Source organism: Nicotiana tabacum, chromosome 20 (assembly GCF_000715075.1).
Source record: "Nicotiana tabacum cultivar K326 chromosome 20, ASM71507v2, whole genome shotgun sequence".
In the NCBI taxonomy this organism is placed as follows: domain Eukaryota; kingdom Viridiplantae; phylum Streptophyta; class Magnoliopsida; order Solanales; family Solanaceae; genus Nicotiana; species Nicotiana tabacum.
Window position 1 is genome coordinate 58,885,708 of NC_134099.1, and position 21,918 is coordinate 58,907,625.

Genomic DNA, 21,918 nt, shown 5'->3' on the forward strand with positions numbered 1-21,918 from the left:
ATAATATTTTTCTATACCATTACAAAGATTAAATGGAAAAGTGACGTTCTTCAACAATTCATTAAGAGATGCATGAAAACGTTACTGTCCAGCAAGGAAGCCATACAAAGTTTGATCAAATTCACCAAAATGTCATGTTCAACATCTACCAAGTAGCGATTCAACAAGGAATTCATGCGAAGTTATACGGATTTTTCCCTAATTCGATCCTCCGTTACGTGTTCCGTCGCAAAAGACGTGTGTTAGAGGGATTGTTAAGAGAATCGGCTCAGGTATGTTAAGGCTATCCCTCTTTTCTTTTTGGCATGATCCGTACGAAATAAACGAAACGAGTAAATGCACAACTTTCAAATGAATCTTTCCATAGAAATTCTAGGCGTGTCTATATTCTTAATTCCCCATGTGAATTATTATTATATCTTTTGTTCATGGGTCTCAGAAAAATATGTATTTGATAAAATTTACCCGAAAAGCATACTGATTTTTATGGCAATCCGAGAAAATATTATTAACGTATTTCTTATGCATCTCATGCATTTATACATGTACGTTGACCCATGAACATATGGCGTTACATATGCGTATTTATATATATTATATGTATATGAGATATGGATAAAGGTTACGGTGTTATATACATACCACCCCCTGATCAACTGATATACGTTGATGATTTGCCTACAGTGGCCGAGATGATATAATGGGATGCCCTCAGAGGCTTGATGATGTTATGAACATATGTGCCTATGCACGACATGACATTCATACGCCTATGCATGACACTATAAGTATTTCATGATTTACAGAATTATCCAGACTTACAGTTTGAGTCATTTACTCTATATTTCTTTCATGTATGTTATGTACTTATTTATGTGCCTTACATACTCGGTACATTATTCGTACTGAAGTCCCTTTTCCCTGGGGACGTTGTATTTCATGCCCGCAGGTCCCAGTAGACAGGTCGAGAGACAAGTAGGCTACCAGCTCAGTGGAAGATATTGGTGCGCTCCATTTGCTTCGGAGTCGCTTGTTTGGTTAGTATGATTTAGACGTGTATTTGTTTGGTATGGCGGAACTCTATCCCGACCATTATAAAAATTATGTATTCTTAGAGGCTTGTAGACAGATGTCATGTACGTAAAAGATTGTATGACCTTGTCGGCCTATGTTCAGTGCACGAGTGGTTATGTTGGTCTTATAGGCCCGTTATGTCTTATGTATAAGTTGGTATCATATGTTGTATTCTACTTATCTCACGATAGCCTTTTGGCTTAGTTATCTATGATAGTATGATATGAAAAGATACATTTTATTGGTACTCGATTGAGTAAGATACCCGGTGCCCATCGCGACCCCATCGGTTTGGGTCGTGACAGGTGGAATTAGTACCCCATAAAAAATTCCGGTGAATCTTATCTATATTACTAAGGATCTTTGATGGCAAAATGGTGTATTGCATTATGTGATTAGGAAGGGAATTTAAACAAGAAGTAGCCAAAGTACATCTTCTTGCCATGTTAAGGCAATTGGATTTCCAAGTAGTCAATCTTGAAATCATGTTATCAAGAACAAATTGGAAGTCCTTGGCCCTAGGTTTCGAACTAGTAATAGGAAAACTAAGTATTTCCCAAAAGACGTACTAATGTTAATATTAAGGAACTGTGAGAGGTTTGTTTCAGTAGTTTTAGGGTAGTATTTATAGGTGATTATCTTAGACTTTTCCCTATTAATGGACTACTCTGACAGGTAACAAAAGGAGTCTAGGCAATCTTTAATGACCCTTATAGTTTCTTCATTAACTTGTGCCATTAAGGTTAGGTCATTCGCAAAAAAGAGATAAAATAGGTGTTTATTACTGCCTAGGGTAATAGGATCCCAACAACCTAGATCTACTTTATGATTAAAAAGGGTGGAAAGCATCTCCATGCAGAGTATAAACAAATAGAGGACATAGGGTCGCCTTGTCTAATACCTCTACTAGGAGTAAAATAACTAATTCTAGTTCCATTAACCAAGATGGCTATGCTTCTAGTTGAGATACAGTTCACAATGAGCTTTGTGATATTCGGGGAAAATTTAAAAAATCTCAAGGCTCTATAGACAAAGGACCATTCTAGACGATCGAAAGCCTTTTCCAGGTCAATTTGTAAAATCATGTTATGTTTCTTACCACGATACTTGTTCATTTTAAGAATTAGTTCTTGAATAATAATAGCATTGTCACATGTTTTCCTATTTTGTAGGAAGCTAGCTTGATAGGGGATAATAATAGTATTTAAGAAAGGTTTTAACCGAATAGTTATGATCTTAGTAATAATTTTATGAAAAGTATTGCATAAGCCTATGGGTCTAAAGTTTTTTAAGTTATTGGCATTAGGAATCTTAGGTATTAGGCAAAGCAATGTATCATTAATTTCTTCAGGAATTGTACCACTATTGAATGCATCTTGGCAAAAGTTTGTAACTGATTTACCAATTATATTCCAATACTTTTGAAAGAAAAAATGGTGGAGTCCATCTGGACCAGGTGCCTTATAAGGTTTAAACGAAAAACAGGCTTTTATAATTTCAGAGTTAGTAATGGGATCATCAAATGAGGTAAATCTAGATTAATAAAACATTTAGGGTCATCCTGAATACTTTTCCAATCACTAATTATGTGCGAGGTTGTGAATATTTTTTCAAAGTAGTCTCTTGTATGCTTAATTATGGCCTCAGGGTTATCAATCCACATATCATGGTCATTTTTGAAGAAAATAATTTTATTGATCTTTTTCCTATTAGTGGCCATAATATGGAAGAATTTAGTATTTGCATCACCCTCATTTAACCAATGGATTCTGGAGCGAAGCTTCTAGTAATCCTCTTCAATTTTAAGAATGTTATTATAATCTAGTTTTAGAGAGGATTCTAAAGATTGAAGGAAAGTACTGGAATGATAGGATGGTGAATTTTGAATACCGTTAAGTCTAGCTAGGATACGTATTTTATTTTTAAAAATATCCCCAAATGTATTATTTTTTCAAATGGTGACAACATCCTTAAAAGTGGATACTGCTTGGTTATAAGTTTTGTTACATCAAGTATTATTGACTATGGTTTTGAAGTAAGGGTGTTTGCACCAAAAGGGTTCCAACCGGAATGGTTTGCCCAATAAATGGCACTGTTTTGGAATGAGATTAATGAGCAAGGGATTATGGTTAGAATGAGTCTTAGGCAGATGAGTTATAGAAGCATTAGGAAAAATCTGGATCCATTGATCATTACCAAAAACATTGTCCAGGCGTTCCATGATAAGGCTATTATTAGCAAATCTACGATTAGACCATGTATACTTACAGCCTTTGTAACCAAGATCTTGTAAATTACAGTAATTTATACTATTCCAAAATTTAAAGGCACGTCTATAATTCAGAGGTCTACCTCCTATTTTATCATTAGCACTAAACACATCATTAAAATCACCACCTACTAGCCATGGTCCATTTGTGACTATATGCTATGTTTTCCAAATTTTTCACATATAATCTCTAATAACAGCATTAGTACTAGCATATATGGAGGAGAATAACCAATTAAAATTAGTGGTCCATACCTCAATTGTTGCATGTATTTCATAGTTTCTACGCACAAAGTTGTGAACGTTCACTTTGGTATTGTCCTAAAGTATCACCATGCCCCTAACTTGGCCATCAGCTGGCACCTCAATCAGCTTAGAAAACCCAAAGTCATTCATCAAGGAGGCATGAGCTTGCATTCTGGTCTCGAGAAGGGTAACCATGCATGGCTTGTGGTGAACCATAAGCTCCCTAAAATTCCTTCTAAAATCCTCATTATTCTCACCCCTACTGTTCCAGATTATGAAGTTAGTAGGACTAAACATATTAACAGTTTGGGTTGTGTTGTGACCATTCTCCATTCTTTCCCTAGCAGGGGTTGAGTTCCCCCTCAGAGATAGCACAAGGATCATTGCTCTGTTCCCCACAGTTGGGTCCTGTGGTAGACGAATATCCATTGCACATTTGTATAGATTTTGGGGGCAAGAGAGAATGTGCCTCTTCTCTTGAGTTTCTTTGAACAAGAAAACCTTTACCTCATTTAGGTTTTCCAATTCCACCACCGATTCCTCTATCAAATCTATTTGATCGATCATTTCCTCTTCCACTGGATTGCCTACATTTGGAACTACTGGAGGATTGAGATTGATATCTTCTACAGGCATTTGCATGTTGGGATTTTGTGGGTGTTGTTGGGGTTGTGGTACTTACCACTGCATCAATATTGGATTCACAACAGTTAGGGCTTCCGGTGGGAAGAAAGGAAGATCTAGGCTCAGGTTCTGGGGTAGTATAGGAATTGGATTGAAGTGGGGGATGGGGGTAGGTTCCACTAGGCTCTCATCTCTTGCACTAGATTTGGGTTTATTGCTGGTGCTAAGGGTTGTAAAATATTGTTCACCCACATGTGGTTCATGTAGTTGCTCATAGTAAGGTGAAGACCCTCAGACACTAGTTGCCAAATAGCGTAGGTTTTGGATCGGTATCACACTCTCCTGCTCATTGATTGTGGCATTGAACATAAGACCCCTCCCCATAAGTCCTATCTCTATTCAGGATAGTGGGTGATGGTCTTGTGACAATGGAGGTTGAACATAGATTATTGGGTTGTTTTGGAAGTTGGTGTGGGAGTGGTGGAAGATTTGCCATGTTCACTGGTCTTGGGGGACGAAGGATTTAGATGAGTCTGTATTTCCTTCGATTGTTCAATGGTAGTCTTGGTATTTTTAGAAGAATGGTTGTCACTTAAATTGGAGGGGATGGAAGAGTAGGGTATGATTGTATCTACATGCATGCAATCTATAATGGTTAGCGTAGGATATATAGAAGAAGATTTTGCATGGCAAGGTTTGGCCACATGTCTCATGCTTTCCTCCATTTGTTCCCTAAGCAACGGTTCTGTGGACAAGTGTGGGTTGACATTTGTAATATTTTTATTGTTAGTGGTCATGTCATTAGAGTTAATAGTCCTGGGGTTAGTAGGGTTACTAATTACTAGGATTATCTTTTCTAGAAGATGTGTTTGGGACAAGATTAATAGGTTTAGTAGTGGTATCATTAATCCTAGTAGTAATTGACGTGTCTAATTTACTAATGGACTGCTGCATGTCAAGACAATTGGTTAATAATAAAGAATTATTTTTTTGAGGGGTAGCATCCAAAACAGTGTGCTCATTGCACAACTTAAAGAAGCGGTTTTTTAATTGAAAACTAGCTGATTTTACTTCCATCATGGCATTGGTGGTATTAGCCATACGAGTATAAAGCATATTACCTTTGCTAGATGACAAGGAGTTAGGATCCTTATTGACAAATTTCAACTTTTGTGTATTGATATACTTACCTGTGGAGGCATTGAATATCTTAACATCAATACCTTCCTCCATTGATGTCTCCTTGCTTATCTTTGGAATTCTCTTATCCGATCTTCTTGATTTTTGAAAGGACACAATGTTTCAGTCATCCTCATTGCTTGATTTGTTTGAACTTTGAGTGTCTTGATGTTGTACTGCTCCTTCTTTATTATTTTCCACCTGAGACATTGGAATTAATACGGTAGGGTAGTGGCCTAAAGTGTGTCCTAATGAACCACATTTTTACACAAAATTTTGTCTCCTTCATATTCAATTATTTGCTTGTGCTCTTTAATAAATATGAATTTTGCCAAAGGTTTGCCCATTGGAACTTCCACACATAGTCTAGCATAACGCCCTCTTAAGGTAGATGATGTACAAGCATCAATTTTTAGGAGTCTCCTAATAGAGTTACCAATCTTTTGAAGAATAATTCCGTCATAAAATTCAGTAGGCAGGTTTGGGAGACGAATCCAAACAACAGTGTATATTTGTTTAGCATCAGAAGCTATAAAATTTGGTTCCCACCTTTGGCAGAAGAGGAAGTGACCAAAGATGAACCATGGTTCGTTTTGAAGAACTGAATTCGTGCTCTTTTGCTTTTGAAATTTTGCAATATAGTAATCTGAGCCTAGGTCGATTAGAGGAAAGTTTTCATTTACTTTCCACAGTTCCTAAACTTTTATTTAAGGATTTGGTGAAGAGTTCGTTTACCTTGTAATTTTATGATTATGGAGTGTTTCCAAGGTATACACATACGATTTCTATCCTCTTGAGAGAGGAAATTTTTTTTTTCCCCGATGTATTATCATTTGTATGCCTTGGCAAGAAGGAAGTACGAATGTCATTGGATAGAGAGACAGTGGTTTCAATTATGATGTCCGTCCTTTCCTCTCTCCCAATTAATTTGTCTTTAAAGGAGGTTTGTTGATTTCCAGAAGTTTTGGGGGTATAATCTATGGTAATGTCGGGTGGTTTAGGAGGAATTAAAATTATCTCCATACCAGTATCAATGTTTGGATTGGATATGGCTAAAGAAATTGGTTGAAGTAGTCTAGGAATTTTTTTAGATAGAAGATGGAGCTTCTCTCTCTAACACTAACTCCTGCTGTATTTGATTTAATGATATTAAGGTGAAGAAAATTAGGCCAAACTCTCAACTCCAAAAGGCCCACTTTAGCTTTCATCATTGAACATTTTTTTTGTATGCCAAATTAGAAAGAAAAGAAAAAGAGAAACATTAAATTTCTTTTGAAACGGAAATAAAAAAAGACGAAAGACAAAAGACGAATGTAATCAGTGACGAAGTCAGAAAATTCAATAAAGATATTCAAAATTTGAATACTTTTTGTCAGAGGACTATGCAAGAGAGTTCAAAGACTATTTTTTTTAATAATAACAAGTACTAATATTTTATCCTATATGGTATAATTTTTCGACAAAAGGTGTTCAATTGACCATCCTTGGGCATACATAGCTTTGTCTCTGAATGTAATCATACTATTATAATGTAGAAATATAGATTATAAATGTATGTTCAATTAAACGATACGTAAAAGTACATTTAACGAATTAATATTAAACTTTTGACCATGTTCAGAAAATAAATTAATATTGTATTTTGTTTAATTTTATACTCGATGAAAGATTATTGCAAAATCGCGAGGAGTCTAGCTTAAATCATGTCGTGACATGTGTATATGGTAAAAATCGATCTCAAAAGATCGGTGAATTAGGAAGCGATGCATGTCAAGAATGACCATTCAGTGGTGACTCAACCATGGTGACATCAGATACAAACCTGTGACGGGATAAGAACCAATTCAAGATATATCCGTTACAAAAACGTTACAGAAGACCCCAAGATCCTCCAGCCTTTATTAGGTTTTATTACCCTTTATCACCTTTTAATTACCTTTTATTACAGCATTAATATTGGTAATAAAGGCACAATTTATAGATCATGCACCTCATAGCTCTAATATAAATAGAGGCTTTCATTTTATTGTAAGGGAAGGAAATCATATAGCAAAATATCATACTTACTTTGTTCTCTATATTCGTTCGTTTTGAATTCGAAGTGTTCTTAAAGGCTGAGTATTCAACCGAAGTCATCCTCATAGAGAGATTCCTCCGAGTTCTTAAGCCCATGCTTGTCTTCTCTTTAATTGTCCTTATCTTAATCACTTTTACTCTTCATTATTTTATTTTTTCGGATCAATTTAATCCACGTGTCTATAAACTACATTATAAATTTAACTGTACCATTTTACGGATAAACAACATGAAAACTACAGTTGCTCCAATTTTACACCTCTTTAGTCTTATCTTTAGCAGAAAATATGGACAATTACCTTCATCTCTATCATGATCCTACACATCTATTTTAATATTAAGATGATAATTCGCATAAAAATATCATTTGTGAGGATTTTGATGCAACAGAAAATTCTCAACATATAGAGAAATATGGATGCTAAAATACCAATGTAAGAATTCGGATCCAAGTCACGGCAAAATTGAGTAATGCCAGGATCAATGGATGGACTTTTGATAATTGATACGTAAAATTCCAGCTTCCTTTTCACTGTTGACCTGTTGATTAGTACTATGTAAATGACACTATTTTGTAAACCCGAAAAAGAAAAAAACGAAGGTAAGATTTATAGCTTTATCGTTTTTCACTTGTAACAATTTGAGAAAATATGAGAAAATTAACAAATAAAACTCTAACCTAATTTGGACCTTCTCTTTTTTTCCAGAAAAGCAACATTCTAATTTCTAAGGGCCCGATTGGCCATAAGAATTTTTTCACTTTTTTATGAATCGGTATTTGATCATAAATATTTCAACTTTTTGAAGATAAGTTCCAAATTTTTCGAAAATTTAAAAAACTACAAAAAACTATTTTCAAAATTCACTTCAAATCACTCATAAAAATTCAAAAATAGGTCCAAATTGTATTCATGTCCAGACACACCTCTAATTTTCAAATATTATTTTCAATTGAATTTTTTTTTTCACTTTTTTTTTCCTTAAGTCCAAATGCCCACTAAATATGTTAAATTATGTTTAGTCAATCTGCTCAAATGTGACCACGTTTGGACATGATGTGGCACTTCTCTTTTGAAACTAAATGTGCTAATGGGACAACTTTTTGAACTGAATCTTCGACTCTTTTCTTAGGTAATAACTATTAGGATAAAAAAATATTCCATGTAATATACAATTAATCAACTATTTGATTGTGATATTTATTTTATTGCTGGAATTGGTACAGGTCGTGATAAACCTAAAATGCTGCGTTTGGGTTCAAATAAACCCATTCGTTTAGGCTCGGAAAACAGATTAATATGTAAAATCACTAAAAGAAGAATAGATTATGATTTATGATCCGAACACATAATTTGAAAGAATTACTCTGTCACCCATTTTTTGTGATGCAGTTTCATCGGTTATGAAATTAAAAAATAAAAAGCTTTTAAAACTTGTTGTCTTTTTTTTTTTGTTGATAAACAGGGGTAATATATATTAAACTTATGAAATATTGTCGTTTACATCATTCAAAATAGAACAAGCCTTAATGACATTGGCATTGCCCAAGTCGGCTAACATACAACATACATCAAAACTAATATTCTTAACAAGATAAACATGGGTCGCCCTATCTGTTTCCAGATTATTTCTAACAAAAGGGGGTGGTGTAGCTAGAAGTTGATAAGCAGTTGTTTGATTGAGTGCATGTCGTGCCAGTTTATGCGCCATTTTGTTCCCTTCCCTGAAGTTATGGATGATCAAGGCTCCTTCAGCTGGTGCATTAACCACCTGCATGATTGGATGATAGAATTATGAGGAACAAAGTTTGACATCAAAAGCTTAATTACCTCAGTTGCATCCGTTTCCACGACCAAAGGAGTTAGTCTATGAGTTAGAGCTAACTTGAGACCTTCCTTTAGAGACTCCAATTCAACTTGTAATGGGGAGCTAGCAGGGACTGTGGTTTGGAAACCCAAAGTCCATTTCCCTGCCTGATTTCTAAATACCCCTCCTATACCCCCTAGGTTAAATTTATCCTTGAAAGCACCATCAATATTAAGTTTGAAGAATGATTGTTGAGGTTTATGCCATGCAACACTTATTGCATGGGAATGAACAGTGGCCTTTTCCTTATGAGTGAGAAGCTTGTATTCTGTGGCTAGGTTTAGAGCATGTTTTGAATTATAAATAGTAGATGAGTTTTCATGGTTGTTTTTATTTCTGTTTAGCCATATCCCCTAGAGACTAAAAGGGTAGAAGTCATCCCAATTAAGGTGTGGAGAATGATTGGGGTTGCTTAGACTCTTAATCTTATGAAGCCAATGGGTCTCATTATTTAGGGGGGACCTATTAAATCCACTCAAATTGCAAAAGTTGAGGACAACTTTGCAATTTAAAAATATATGAACTATGGTTTCATTTTCGTTCTTACACACAGGACAAATATGATCAATGTTAAGACCAATTTGATGAAGGTCAGAGCACGATGAAAGTTTGTTGTGGAGGCATTTCCAAAGTAAGAATTTTATTTTATTAGGGCATTGTAAAGTCCAAATTCAACTAAAAGCAGTTAAGCTAGATGAACCGGTCATAATTAAATTGTTGCAACTTTTTGAGGAGAAGTTTCCATCCCCGTTAATTCCCAAAACATTAAATCATGAGAGTGGTTGCTAGGGTGAATAGACAGGACATTATTTTTGATATCTATGGGGAGATCAAAGGAAATTTTGTTAACATCCCAGTCATTGTTATGCCAAATATCTGTGATGGTGAGGTCGTTACTGGATGAAGGGAGAGGACCTTCCACTAATTGTCTAAGGCTTTTGGATTTAGGGATCCAGTTTGAATCCCATATGTTCATGGTAGAGTGAGTGTGAGGGATCCATTTAATGCCCTTGGAACATACTTCCCAATCTTTAATAACACTTTTTCAAGTGAAAAAAGTGTTTTTTTAGATTTAAGTAGGAATTGTTAATAGAAGAGAGAGTTTTTGACTAGGGATAATTTGGATTTTGAATCAGCCTCCCAGCGAGGTTAGCTAAACTGACTAAAGTTTTGTCTTTAGCTGAGTGGATACCAAGACATCCATTATGCCTATCCCTGGTTAGGGTATCCCAAGAGATTAGATGAATTTTTTTGGATGTGTTAGTAGTCCCCCAATGAAATTTCTTTGGATTTTGTCAATGTGTTTTATAACTTTTATTAGGAGGAGATTATATTGCATGGCGTGATTTGAGATATTGTTTAGTGCAGAGGAGGCAAGGGTGGTTCTACCTGCGATGCTTAAAAAGTTTGATTTCCAAGATGCCAGTTTCATAGTCATATTATCTATGATAAATTGGTAATCGGAGGGCTTAGGCTTTATATTTGTAATTGGAAAGCCTAGATATTTTCCAAAACTGTTGCTAATATTAATATTGAAGAGTCTAGCTATGGCCTTGGAAGTGTGTTTAGGACAGTTTTTGGAGACAATTATTTTTTATTTGGAAAAATTAATTTTTTTGTCCTGATAAAGTACATAAGGAAAGAATAGTATTGGGGGATTTCTTGTCAATTTTACACATAAGAGTAAGATCATCCGCATAGAAAAGGTGAGAAAGATAGCAATGTTGGTTATCCATTTTTAGTATTGGGGGATTTCTTGTCAATTTTACACATAAGAGTAAGATCATCCGCATAGAAAAGGTGAGAAAGATAGCAATGTTTGTTACCCATTTTTATAGGAGCCCAAGCTCCAATATTTACATTGTGGTTTATTTGGGTTGATAGCATTTCCATACAGAGGATAAAAATGTACGAACATAGGGGGTCTCCTTGTCTGATTCCCCTGCTAGGGGAGGAAAAAATTACTTTTGCTACCATTTACTAGTACATATATTTTGCTTGTGGTAACACAATTCATAATGAGAGTAGTGATTTTTGGTGAAAATTTGAAATGTCGTAGAGTTCTGTAAATGAAGGACCATTCCGGACGGTCAAATGCCTTTTCAAGATCTATTTTGAGGACTATGTGAGCAGTTGAACCTAACTTTTTGTGCATTTTAAGCATTAATTCCTAAATAATAACAGCATTATCACTAGCACGTCTACCTTTTAAAACTTGTTGTCTAACACAAGTCATTTATAATTATGTGGTTATAAATAATCTTATCACGGATAAAATGAGAAATTTTAAATTAAGATGGCCAAAATCAACCTGCCAATGCTGTTTTTTTCTGTGTACATCTTACCCTCTCAAAACCCCACTCGTGAGAAATTACTGGGTTTGTTGTTGTTGTTGTTGTTGAAGAAAAAGAGTTTTTTTTCACTTCCCTTTTACCAAAAAAACTTCGGAAAACTGTCCTCAAGTTGATCAAAACAGTGGAAGGTGTCAAGAAGTGCAGACAAAAATTACTTTCTAAAGTAGTGAGTATGACATGAAACAAGAGTTGTAAGTTACATTTTGATACAATTTTTAAGCAGTTAAATCAGATTTGCCCCTTGAGAACTTTGTGAATAGCTTCAACAGCATCAAGCAGCAACCAGTCTGAACCATGTTTTACCAGTAAAGAAACTGATATAGGAAGATTGTCTTGCATCCCCAGAGGTATGCTGACCTGTTTGTTAATCAAACAAATTTTGGACATGTCAGCACATTCATGTTGGATTTCTCTCTCTGTTATTTACATATTCAGTCCAGAATATTAAAGATAAACCTGGCAAAATCCAGATACTCCAGCAATTGATAACAGACTAAAAGCCTTAACACGAAATCCTTCCAATGCACTTGTCTCGCTTCTTAGTTTTGGTGGAGGTCCAGGAACAGTTGGGATTGCAAGTATACCAGAATCCTACACATACAGCAATCAAAAACCACCTTAAAGCAGTGAATCAACAGCTAGTTTTGAAACATACACTATATTTCATTTCCAAATATCGAAAGGTTAATCTTAATGCGGACTTTCCAAAAAGGAATAGAGACGGAGAACTTAGATAATTGGAATAAAATCACTTCCAGGCTATGAAACTTCTGTCCACAAAACTACTCGAATATCCACAAAACATGGACTCATCTATGTGGATGATTAACAAATCAAGCATTAACTTAGTGCAGTCAATTGAACATCAGATGACAAAAGGTCTGAGAGGGTGTGTCTAGTATGAGGTGAGGTATCATAGACTATGAGAAATATTTGACCATCCTTCAAGTTGCATATCACCTTTAGTTCTGAACCTCATTCATTTAGCAAAGTGAGGCAAATTCTTCTTTAGAAAGAAAATCGTAAACATAAAAGCTGAACTAAATTAGCATAGACTTCTATATCAACATGCAGTCTAAGAATAAAGCATAAGTAATACAGTGGAATACACTTAAACAACAACATATACGGGCGGAGGATGGTTAAGTACCCCAAGGAGAGCAGTGAGAGCTGCTCGAAGCTCAGCCTTCACAGAGTGGCACACATCAATATTTTCATCTGTGGCCTTCAGCGCTTCCCATACGCGTTCTGCTATTCCCGGACCTAAACTAGGTTTGACTGTACTAACCCATTCTCCATGATTCTCCTTGAATTCATACCTGTTATCAAAGTAGCAGAGCAAGGCAACCTCAAGAAGAGCACAAGAAATCTGACATATTGCATGTTATACCACTAAGCTGTTTCATGGATCGTACTAGTCTGTTGGAAGAGGAAGTGAACAAAATAAAGAAAGAAAATGCGCCAACAAAAACTGATGCAGCTTTGTTCATAATTCTGCACCTTTGAAGCAACCGCATGGCAGCTGAGAGAGCTAGCAAGGATGGAATGTAAGATTCATCATTGCCAGTTCCAAGCGTCATGAATTTCTTCAAACTTGGAACATTTCCCTCAATATAATCCCCTACACTCACGTATTTAATCATATGACCTGCATAGGTTAGTCCAATTATTTAAATTGAAACGAGCTTTAGACTCCATTGTCCAACTGACCTTTCTATTAAAAGACATCTCAATCCCCACATCTTCCCAACTATTGGAGGCACTTGCTGTTTTGTTGTAATCACTTCACTCTTTGGACAAAATTATCGATTATACCAAATGATATATGATTCCAAAAGACGAGTTTACGAAGGAAAAGAAAAATAATCTCACAGATAAGGTAATAAATACGACTTACTTCCATATAGCTTCTCCACTGAGTTAACAAGTACTTCAATCAATTGGTTACTCTTGGAATCCAGGAGCTTAAAACAGTCTTCTGCAATGATAATGTTAGTTGGATGCACGGAATTCACTTGGGGAGATTGAAGTAGGACTCTTCCAACTTGCTTTAAGATCAGAGGATCCCTTGCAAACCACCCTGAGAAAGTAGATTAAGTCAGCCTGGACTTGCCAGATCAAATATTTATAGGACCTGTTTCCAGCAAAGCTAAACTTGAGAAGGTAAATTATTATTGTATTAAATAGTAATGCACTGGATTAGCTTCTACACATTGGATGATGGAGGGAATGAGAGGTGGGAATGCACCAACTTCTTTTTCTTATTTGGTGAAAAAAAAATAATGATAATTCAGGTTTATACCGAAAAAGAACTTTTGAATTTCTCACCCACTGTATCAAAGCTTTGTGCCATAGGTGTGACTCCGGCAGTTGAAACAACTCCATGAGAAGGTCGAATACCATAAATTCCACAATATGATGCAGGAACTCTAACACTTCCTCCAGTGTCAGTCCCTACAATCAATGAACATCTCATTTAAGATATAATTAACCATCAGTTTATGAATTAAGCAAAGCAGTTGTCACAGTATCTATAAAAGTTCACCTAAGGAGAAATCTACAAGCTTTGCACCGACTGCAACTGCAGATCCACTTGAAGACCCTCCAGGTACCCGATCTGGTGAAACAGGATTCAAAGGCGTGCCATAATGAACATTTTCACCATTTATGCTGCCAAAGAAAGACAATAGGTTCACTTGCCTGACAAAAGCTTCTGAATATATTTATTATGATTCTTTGAAATGCAGAAAACAAACATCAGTTTGAAGCGACTATGCAATCGACAACGTTGAGAGAAATCTTCACAGATATGATCTTAAAATTCTTTGTCCAATAGAGGATACAACAACAAGACCAACATTATGCCTCAGTCTTAAACTAGTTGGGTTCGACAATATAAATCCTCTAAATCTATTCTGTGCTATTTGGTTCCAGTTAATTTTACTAGTCATCAATGTCTTTGGGGACAAATCAGGATTCACCAAATCTCACACATATCCCTACATCATGATACAATGTCTAACCAAACTTGAAAGGCTCCCTCAACCACCGGACTAGTGTGAGGCAATAACGACTAACTTTAACCCTAACTAGTTGGTATCACCTCTAAGAAACTTTATTGCTGTTGTGCTATGTTCTTCGTTAGGTCCACGTGGTTTCCAAGAAATTGTAGGTCTATTGAGATAATTTTCCTCCACGTGATTTAAGGTCTATCTCTTCCCTTAACACCTTCAATTATCATGGTGTCACACCTATGAAGTGGAGGATTTAGATGGCCGAGTGATGTTAGGCTAAAAATCCATATTTTTACATGTAAATTGCCTTGCGTTATGCCTTGATCTTATTAACTGTAGTGTGAATAGTTGTGACTCGAGCTTAATTTTGGTATTTATTTGTGTAGGAACCTATCGAAGGTGATATGGAAGGATTGAGCATAAATTGAAGCTAAAATGAAAGAACTTAGAGGAGTATGATTTTTTTGCGTCCAGATTTGAGCCAGGCACAGTTCAAAACGCAAAAGACAACACTACACAGAGTTGGGCGCCCAGCTTTGCGCCAGGCGCGATTCAAAATGCCGAAGCGGGAAACTTTTCCTATTTCGGTTACGATTTGGTAGTTTCGACCCTACATGTATAAAAGGGCTTCTAAACCTATTTTTTAGAGGGAGACATTATTGGAGAGGCAAGAAGGCTACGGGAACACTTGGAAGCAAAGAATATTCACAAGAGTTTTCTCTCTGTTCTTCCTTAATCTGTATTTTAATAATAAAAAAAGGGCAGCCCGGTGCACTAAGCTCCCGCTATGCGCGGGGTCCGGGGAAGGGCTGGACCACAAGGATCTATTTTTTTTGATAAGTAAAAATTTTATTATAACTGGTACCAAGATGGTACATAGAAAAAAGTACAGGACCAGACTACAACTCTTACTTAATTCATACTACATATTTTCTCCTAACAAGTGCAAAAAATCCAAATACTGGGCATCTCATCTAAAGAACTGCTATAACACCAGAAATACAAATTTTTAATACATTTGTTTTTGACTCTAGCAATCTGCAGTCTCTTTCCCTCAAAGCATGATTTATTTCGCTCCAGCCATAATGTCCACATTATGCAGTTGGGAATAGTTTTTCTATATAAGCTTTAAGCTTCTTTTTACTCTCTGGGATTGCCACATTTCCAGCAAGCTACTAATCTTCTGAGGTAGCACCAAAAATATGCCCATTATGTTCGAGAAAAATTCCCAGCATTGTCTTGAAAATTTGCAATGCAAGAAGAGACGCTCAACTGTTTCCTCCTCTGAGTTGCAAAAATAACATCTACTGCACAGAGAAAACCCTCTCCTCTGTAACTTATGCTGAGTTTGGCGGGCATCCCTAACTGCTAGCCAACCAAAAAAGCTGCTCTCATAGGTGCTTTAGTTCTCCAAATCATCTTCCAAGGCCAGTTTAGAGTTCCCTGACTAGTTTGTTGTTGCAACCTTTTGTAATAATTATTCACTGTGAATATATTATCCCTGCTGCCGGACCACAAGGATCTATTGTACGCAGCCTTACCATGCATTTCTGCAAGAGGCTCTGTCCACGGCTCGAACCCGTGACCTCCTGGTCACATGACAACAACTTTACCAGTTACGTTAACGCTCCCCTTCATTAATCTGTATTTTAATGATTTTGATTATTAACATGATTGTTAGCAGGACTATGAATAGCTAATTTGTTATCTAAGGTTCCAGTAGGAGTGGCAAACGGGCAGGTCGGGTTGGATATGGTTCGTGTAAAAAACAGATAATGAAAAAACGGATAAATTATGCGACCCGACCCATATTTAATATGGATAAAAACGGGTTAACAAGCGGATAATATGGTTAACCATATTATCCATGACTTCTTGTATATGATCACTTTTGGGAGAATTCTTAGTCTCCCTAACTTGAGGAACCCCCAATTTGAGGCTTTATAAATGTAAAGTTAGACCCATTTATTATCCATTGGTTACTCATTGGTTATCCATTTTCTAAATGGATAATATGGTTTTTATCCATATTTGACCCGTTTTTAAAAAGTTCATTATCCAACCCCCTTTTTAGTGGATAATATGGGTGGTTAACTGTTTTCTTTTAACCATTTTGCCACCCCTAGGTTCCAGTTATATTTTTATATAATTAAGCTGTTGGATTTCTCTACTTGTTCAACTACGTGTTTGTCGTCGTTGATTGACTGTGCCTATTTAGTGTATATTGCTTGGAAAATGGTACACATTTAAGTAGTTGTTGAACAACATAACTCTTAAAGTATGTGAGAAATCAATACAGAGGGTTTAAAGATGGGACTAGAAATAACGAAACCTTGGTGTGATCTTAGTGAGCGATGAACTAGTGCCAGCTAGTGTAGTTCGAGAGAATATGTCTAGTAAATTCTGGTTGTTGCTCAAAAGATAATTATGACACCTGAAGTGCTCACGATCGATAGGGAATACTTCAGCGAATTTATAGGAAACGTAGCGGGGAAGATTCCGACGATTGGGGAAATCATAACCGTAGACCTCTCCTTAATCTTATCTCTAACCCTTAGTATCTTTAGTTGTTAATTTATTATTTTAATTTGTTAATTAATTAGTTAGACAGAGAATATTGATATTTACATCTTAAAAATTATTTTAGCTTGTCTTCTTAGTGATACTTACCAGTTATAACAAAATCTTAGTTCTCTGTGTGATTCAACTCCGGACTCTTAGATCGGATCATATTTGCAACGACCGCTTAGTCGTTTTATAAGGCATAGTTGGGCGTGATCAATAAGCAAGATATGACCCAACCATTTTAGACAACTTTCTCAACGTTTCCTCCAAATGTGCTACTTGCACATATTGTTAGATGTGATCATTTCTAATTTTGTCTAATCTTTTATTACCGCAGATGCATTTCTATAAACTCATCTCGTAGAAATGGTGGACCTTAGAGACCAACATTCGATCTCACGTAGTGTTTCTGGTCTGACACATTCTGTAAAACTTGTCATTCACCTCGGTACATATCCTCTTATCACATAATATCCCCGTGGCAGATGGAAGCAGATGTAGGAATAATTTTCTAAAGGCAAAATACCTTAAAACCCTCCTAAACTTGACACGGACTATTACTTACAGCCTTAAACTATTCGTGGTCTTAATTACCCTCCTCAACTTGGCCTTTTGAGAGCCATTACCCCCATGGACGCTGATGTGGCAAAGAGCGTGGTTGCACTCGTCTGCCACGTGGATTTTTCTTGTATATGTGGCATTATTTTTGAAAAATAAAATATATTTTTACCTTTTAAAGCATGTTTTTTTCGAATACAATTTATAATAAAACTTGGATATAACTACATTATTTAGGCTAAATTTTTTTATTTGGCAAAAAATAATAAAATTTTAGTTAATTTTTTTTCAATTTAACCTGAAAATAAAGATTTATACAATTGAAATAAATTGTCAAGCCATCAAAAAGTTATAAAAAATGCATAGTTTGAAATTAATTATTTTGGCTATAATTTTTTATCTAGCTCTAAATTATGGTGCTCCAAAAATATCTTTTTTTTTTTACAGATTTTACTTGAAAAAGTAAAAATACGCAGTTGAAATAAATAGTCATTGCATCAAAAGAAGAAATTAAAAGGGTGTACAACTTCTTCAATAGTGTATTTTTATTTCTTCAATAGCTATTTTTATAGAGTACACTCTTTTTATAGTTGAAGAAATATACACAGTTGAAGAAATAAAAATACACAGTTGAAGAAATTGTACACCTTTTTAATTTCTTCTTTTGATGCAATGACTATCTATTTCAACTGTGTATTTTTACTTTTTCAGGTAAAATCTGTAAAAAAAATATATTTTTAGAGCACCATAATTTAGAGCTATATAAAAAATTATAGCCAAAATAATTAATTTCAAACTATGTATTTTTTATAACTTTTTAGATGCCTTGACAATTTATTTCAATTGTATAAATCTTTATTTTCAGGTCAAATTAAAAAAAAAATATTAACTAAAACTTTATTATTTTTAGCCAAATAAAATAATTTAGCCTAAATAATATAGTTCTATCCAAGTTTTATTATGAATTGTATTCAAAAAAATTTATCTAAAGAAGTAACATACTTAAAAAAGGTAAAAATATATTTTATTTTTCAAAAAGATGCCACATATACAGGAAAAATCCACGTGGCAGGCGAGTGCACCCACACTATTTGCCACATCAGCGTCCAGGGGAGTAATGGCTCTCAAAAGGCCAAGTTGAGGGGGTAATTAAAACCACGAATACTTTAAGGCTGTAAGTAATAATCCGTGACAAGTTTAGGGGGGTTTTAAGGTATTTTGCCTTTTCTAAACAAGATAAAAGTGGAGTGATAAGAGTTATAGTTACAATAACAGTCCAGGAAACAATACTGTAGTACTGAGTGATCATATTTCCGTGGAATCATGAACTTTTTGATTTCTACTACAGATTTTTCAGTAGTGTTAAGCAGAAATTTCCATCTAGTGTTTGCCAAGTAAATTAGGTTCTTAAAAGACTCAGCAAGCTAGCAATGGGAGCAGTATTATATGAACACGCAGAATTTTTCTCTTCCCAGGTATGCTGCCACATGTGCCTTGGTCAGACACAACATTTTTCTTGGGCAGGTAATTTTCTCAATTTCAACCTTTTCGTTATGTCTCAATTTGATTGATTAACTTTTCTAGTCTTTTAAGAAAAGACAATTACCTTAACTTTTTATCTTCCTTTCAAAAGACAAGGAAAAAGAATTAGATAAAAATTTCATTAATAAAGAAACACCAGAAGGAAGGAAGTAAAAGAAATCTTTTAAAGTATAACCTGTAAGCCATTTCATCCATGACAGTTTTACCAATACAAGTAGCACCAGCCTTCAAAAGAGTGAGCACAGTTGTTGCAGTAGATGTTGCCGCAGAATGGGTCTTGGCCCAGTCTGGATTTCCAAAACCAGTGATATGTCCTTCCACATCAAATCTAATACAGTAGTATCACATTATTACCAATAACGGAGAGCTAAATTTCTTGATTCACTATCCACAGAAGAAATTGGAACACTTACATGTCTTTCACGGCAAAGGTTAAGCCATTCAAGGGGACTTGCTCTGAAGAAGAGCAAATTGGTTGCAGTGTGAATTTCTCAATGAGAGCTCCATATTCACATGTCTCCATCCTCTCCACTGAAATCCCTAACAGAGGACTTACAGGATTCCTTTTAACTTTTCAGACAAACACATGCTTTCATTCCATTGGCCAATCTTCTTGATTTTTTTTTATCTAAGAGGTTTTCTTTACTATCGAGTGTCAATATCAATTGGAAATGTGCCATTTACAATTATACCCTTCACATCAATGCTTTCAATTTAGGAAAAATCTTGCTTTATACCCATTAATCTCAAACTATTTATCCTTTAATACCCAAGCCTAAACTATTTACTTTTTCTACCTATGCGTCTCAGACTATCTACCCAGCCCACCCATTAGCTATTTTCCTTCGCATTTGAAGTACAGAATGTTAAAACATCCAGCTTCATTTTTGCAAGGTTACTTAGTAGCTAATACAATCTGATAACTAAATAATTTGGTCTTTCTTCATTTTAAGTAGCATATATGATTACCAAATATATTGAGTTTACTAGATCTGATTTTTGTGTGTGTATGAAGATCCACCATTGTTGAGCTTGAAACTCTTGAATTTGAAATTTTAATTTGAAGATTTATTTTTTTTATTCGATGTGGGTGCTATAAAATATTGCTTATAGCACCTTCGAGTAAACTTCACCGATCTAAATATTTATGTGTATTTGAATATCCACCATTGTTGGGCTTGAAACTCTTGAATTTAAAATTTTTATTTTGAAGATTTCTCGTTTGATTAAAAGTGGGTGTTATTAAATATTTCTTATAATACCTTTTAGAAGTTCATACTGAAATTTGATCGCAGTTGGAGCTGATTTGAGGTGATTGAGATCGAATTTTTCAGCTGAAAATCGAAGAACACAGTTACCAAATAGTATACCGCTATGGTATATAATATGATGTAGGAGTATACAGCTATAATGCAATAGTATATTATTATAGCAGACAATATACTGTAACGATATACTATAATAATCGAAGAAGAATATAGTTACCTAATAATAGTATATCGTTACGGTATACAATATACTGTAGGAGTATATAGCTATGTTGTAACAGTATAGTGTTATTGTATACAATATACTATAATGGTATACTATAATAATATGCAATATACTGCAACAGTATGCTATAAAAGTATACAATATAATATAACAGTATACAATATACCATAATAGTATACTTTAACTGCTATTTGTTGAAGCATCTAGGTGCTATTGTGCAAAGCTAAAGTTATGGTTATAGTACTATTACAGTATTATAGTATACAATATAATATAACAGTATACCATAATAAATAAGTTATTTTTAAATTTTTCCAACTAGGTCCTTGAAAATATTTTCTTAAATGAATTTTGTTGATGGAGTTTCATGAAAAGATATTCATTGTATAAGAAGTAGGTGTCGGAAGACATAAAACAGTAATATGAAAAAAAGGAAACTAAAAAAAATTGAATGAAATTAGAAAAGGAACGCGAAATTAAAAAAAACAACAAAAGGAACGAAAAATAAAAATAAAAAAAGAAAAGAAACGAGACAAATTGAGTATAAAACTAGAATATGGTGAATAAAATAAAGAATAATATGATTATGGAAACATAATATGAACCGAAAAAAAAGAATAAACAATAAAGAAAAAATAAATAAAAATGAGAAAAAATAAACGGAGAAAAGAAAAAATGAGAGAAAAAAGGAAGAAACAATTACCCACAAAAACTGCAATAGATAGGAAGAGTAATTAGTTTGGTGGATAGAGAAACCATTGGGTAGGCAAAAGTAATTAGTTTAGTTTTTGTGAATAAAGCTATAAAACTCCCTTCAATTTAGGGGCTTGGACAGAAATACCCACCCAGTACAAAAGTATTCCACCATGTCGCCCCCAAAATCTTAAATTACCTGACGTGCCCCAAAATCTAAGAAAAGCTTAAAAAGTGGAAAGCCTCAAATCAATTGTAACGTGGGAATAGTCCACAACTATCATATTGGGTTTTTTAGGGGAACTTTCATAAATAACTATTGTTTGGAGGCTTGTTGGACATAGCTATAATTAAGCTACTTACA

The 21,918-nt window shown here is 34.8% G+C and overlaps 1 protein-coding gene across 1 annotated transcript; it reads right to left on the reverse strand.

Annotated features, from left to right (window-relative positions):
* Positions 1-11,817: 11,817 nt before the first annotated feature.
* On the reverse strand, positions 11,818-19,990 carry LOC107807935 (amidase 1). The gene is made up of 9 exons (XM_016632388.2): positions 19,781-19,990; positions 19,543-19,695; positions 14,234-14,358; positions 14,017-14,142; positions 13,586-13,768; positions 13,189-13,336; positions 12,839-13,007; positions 12,145-12,279; positions 11,818-12,045 (listed from the first exon to the last, which is right to left on the reverse strand). Exons 1-9 carry the CDS (start codon positions 19,888-19,890, stop codon positions 11,917-11,919), a joined length of 1,278 nt encoding a protein of 425 aa, XP_016487874.2. The 5' UTR covers positions 19,891-19,990; the 3' UTR covers positions 11,818-11,916.
* Positions 19,991-21,918: the final 1,928 nt, after the last annotated feature.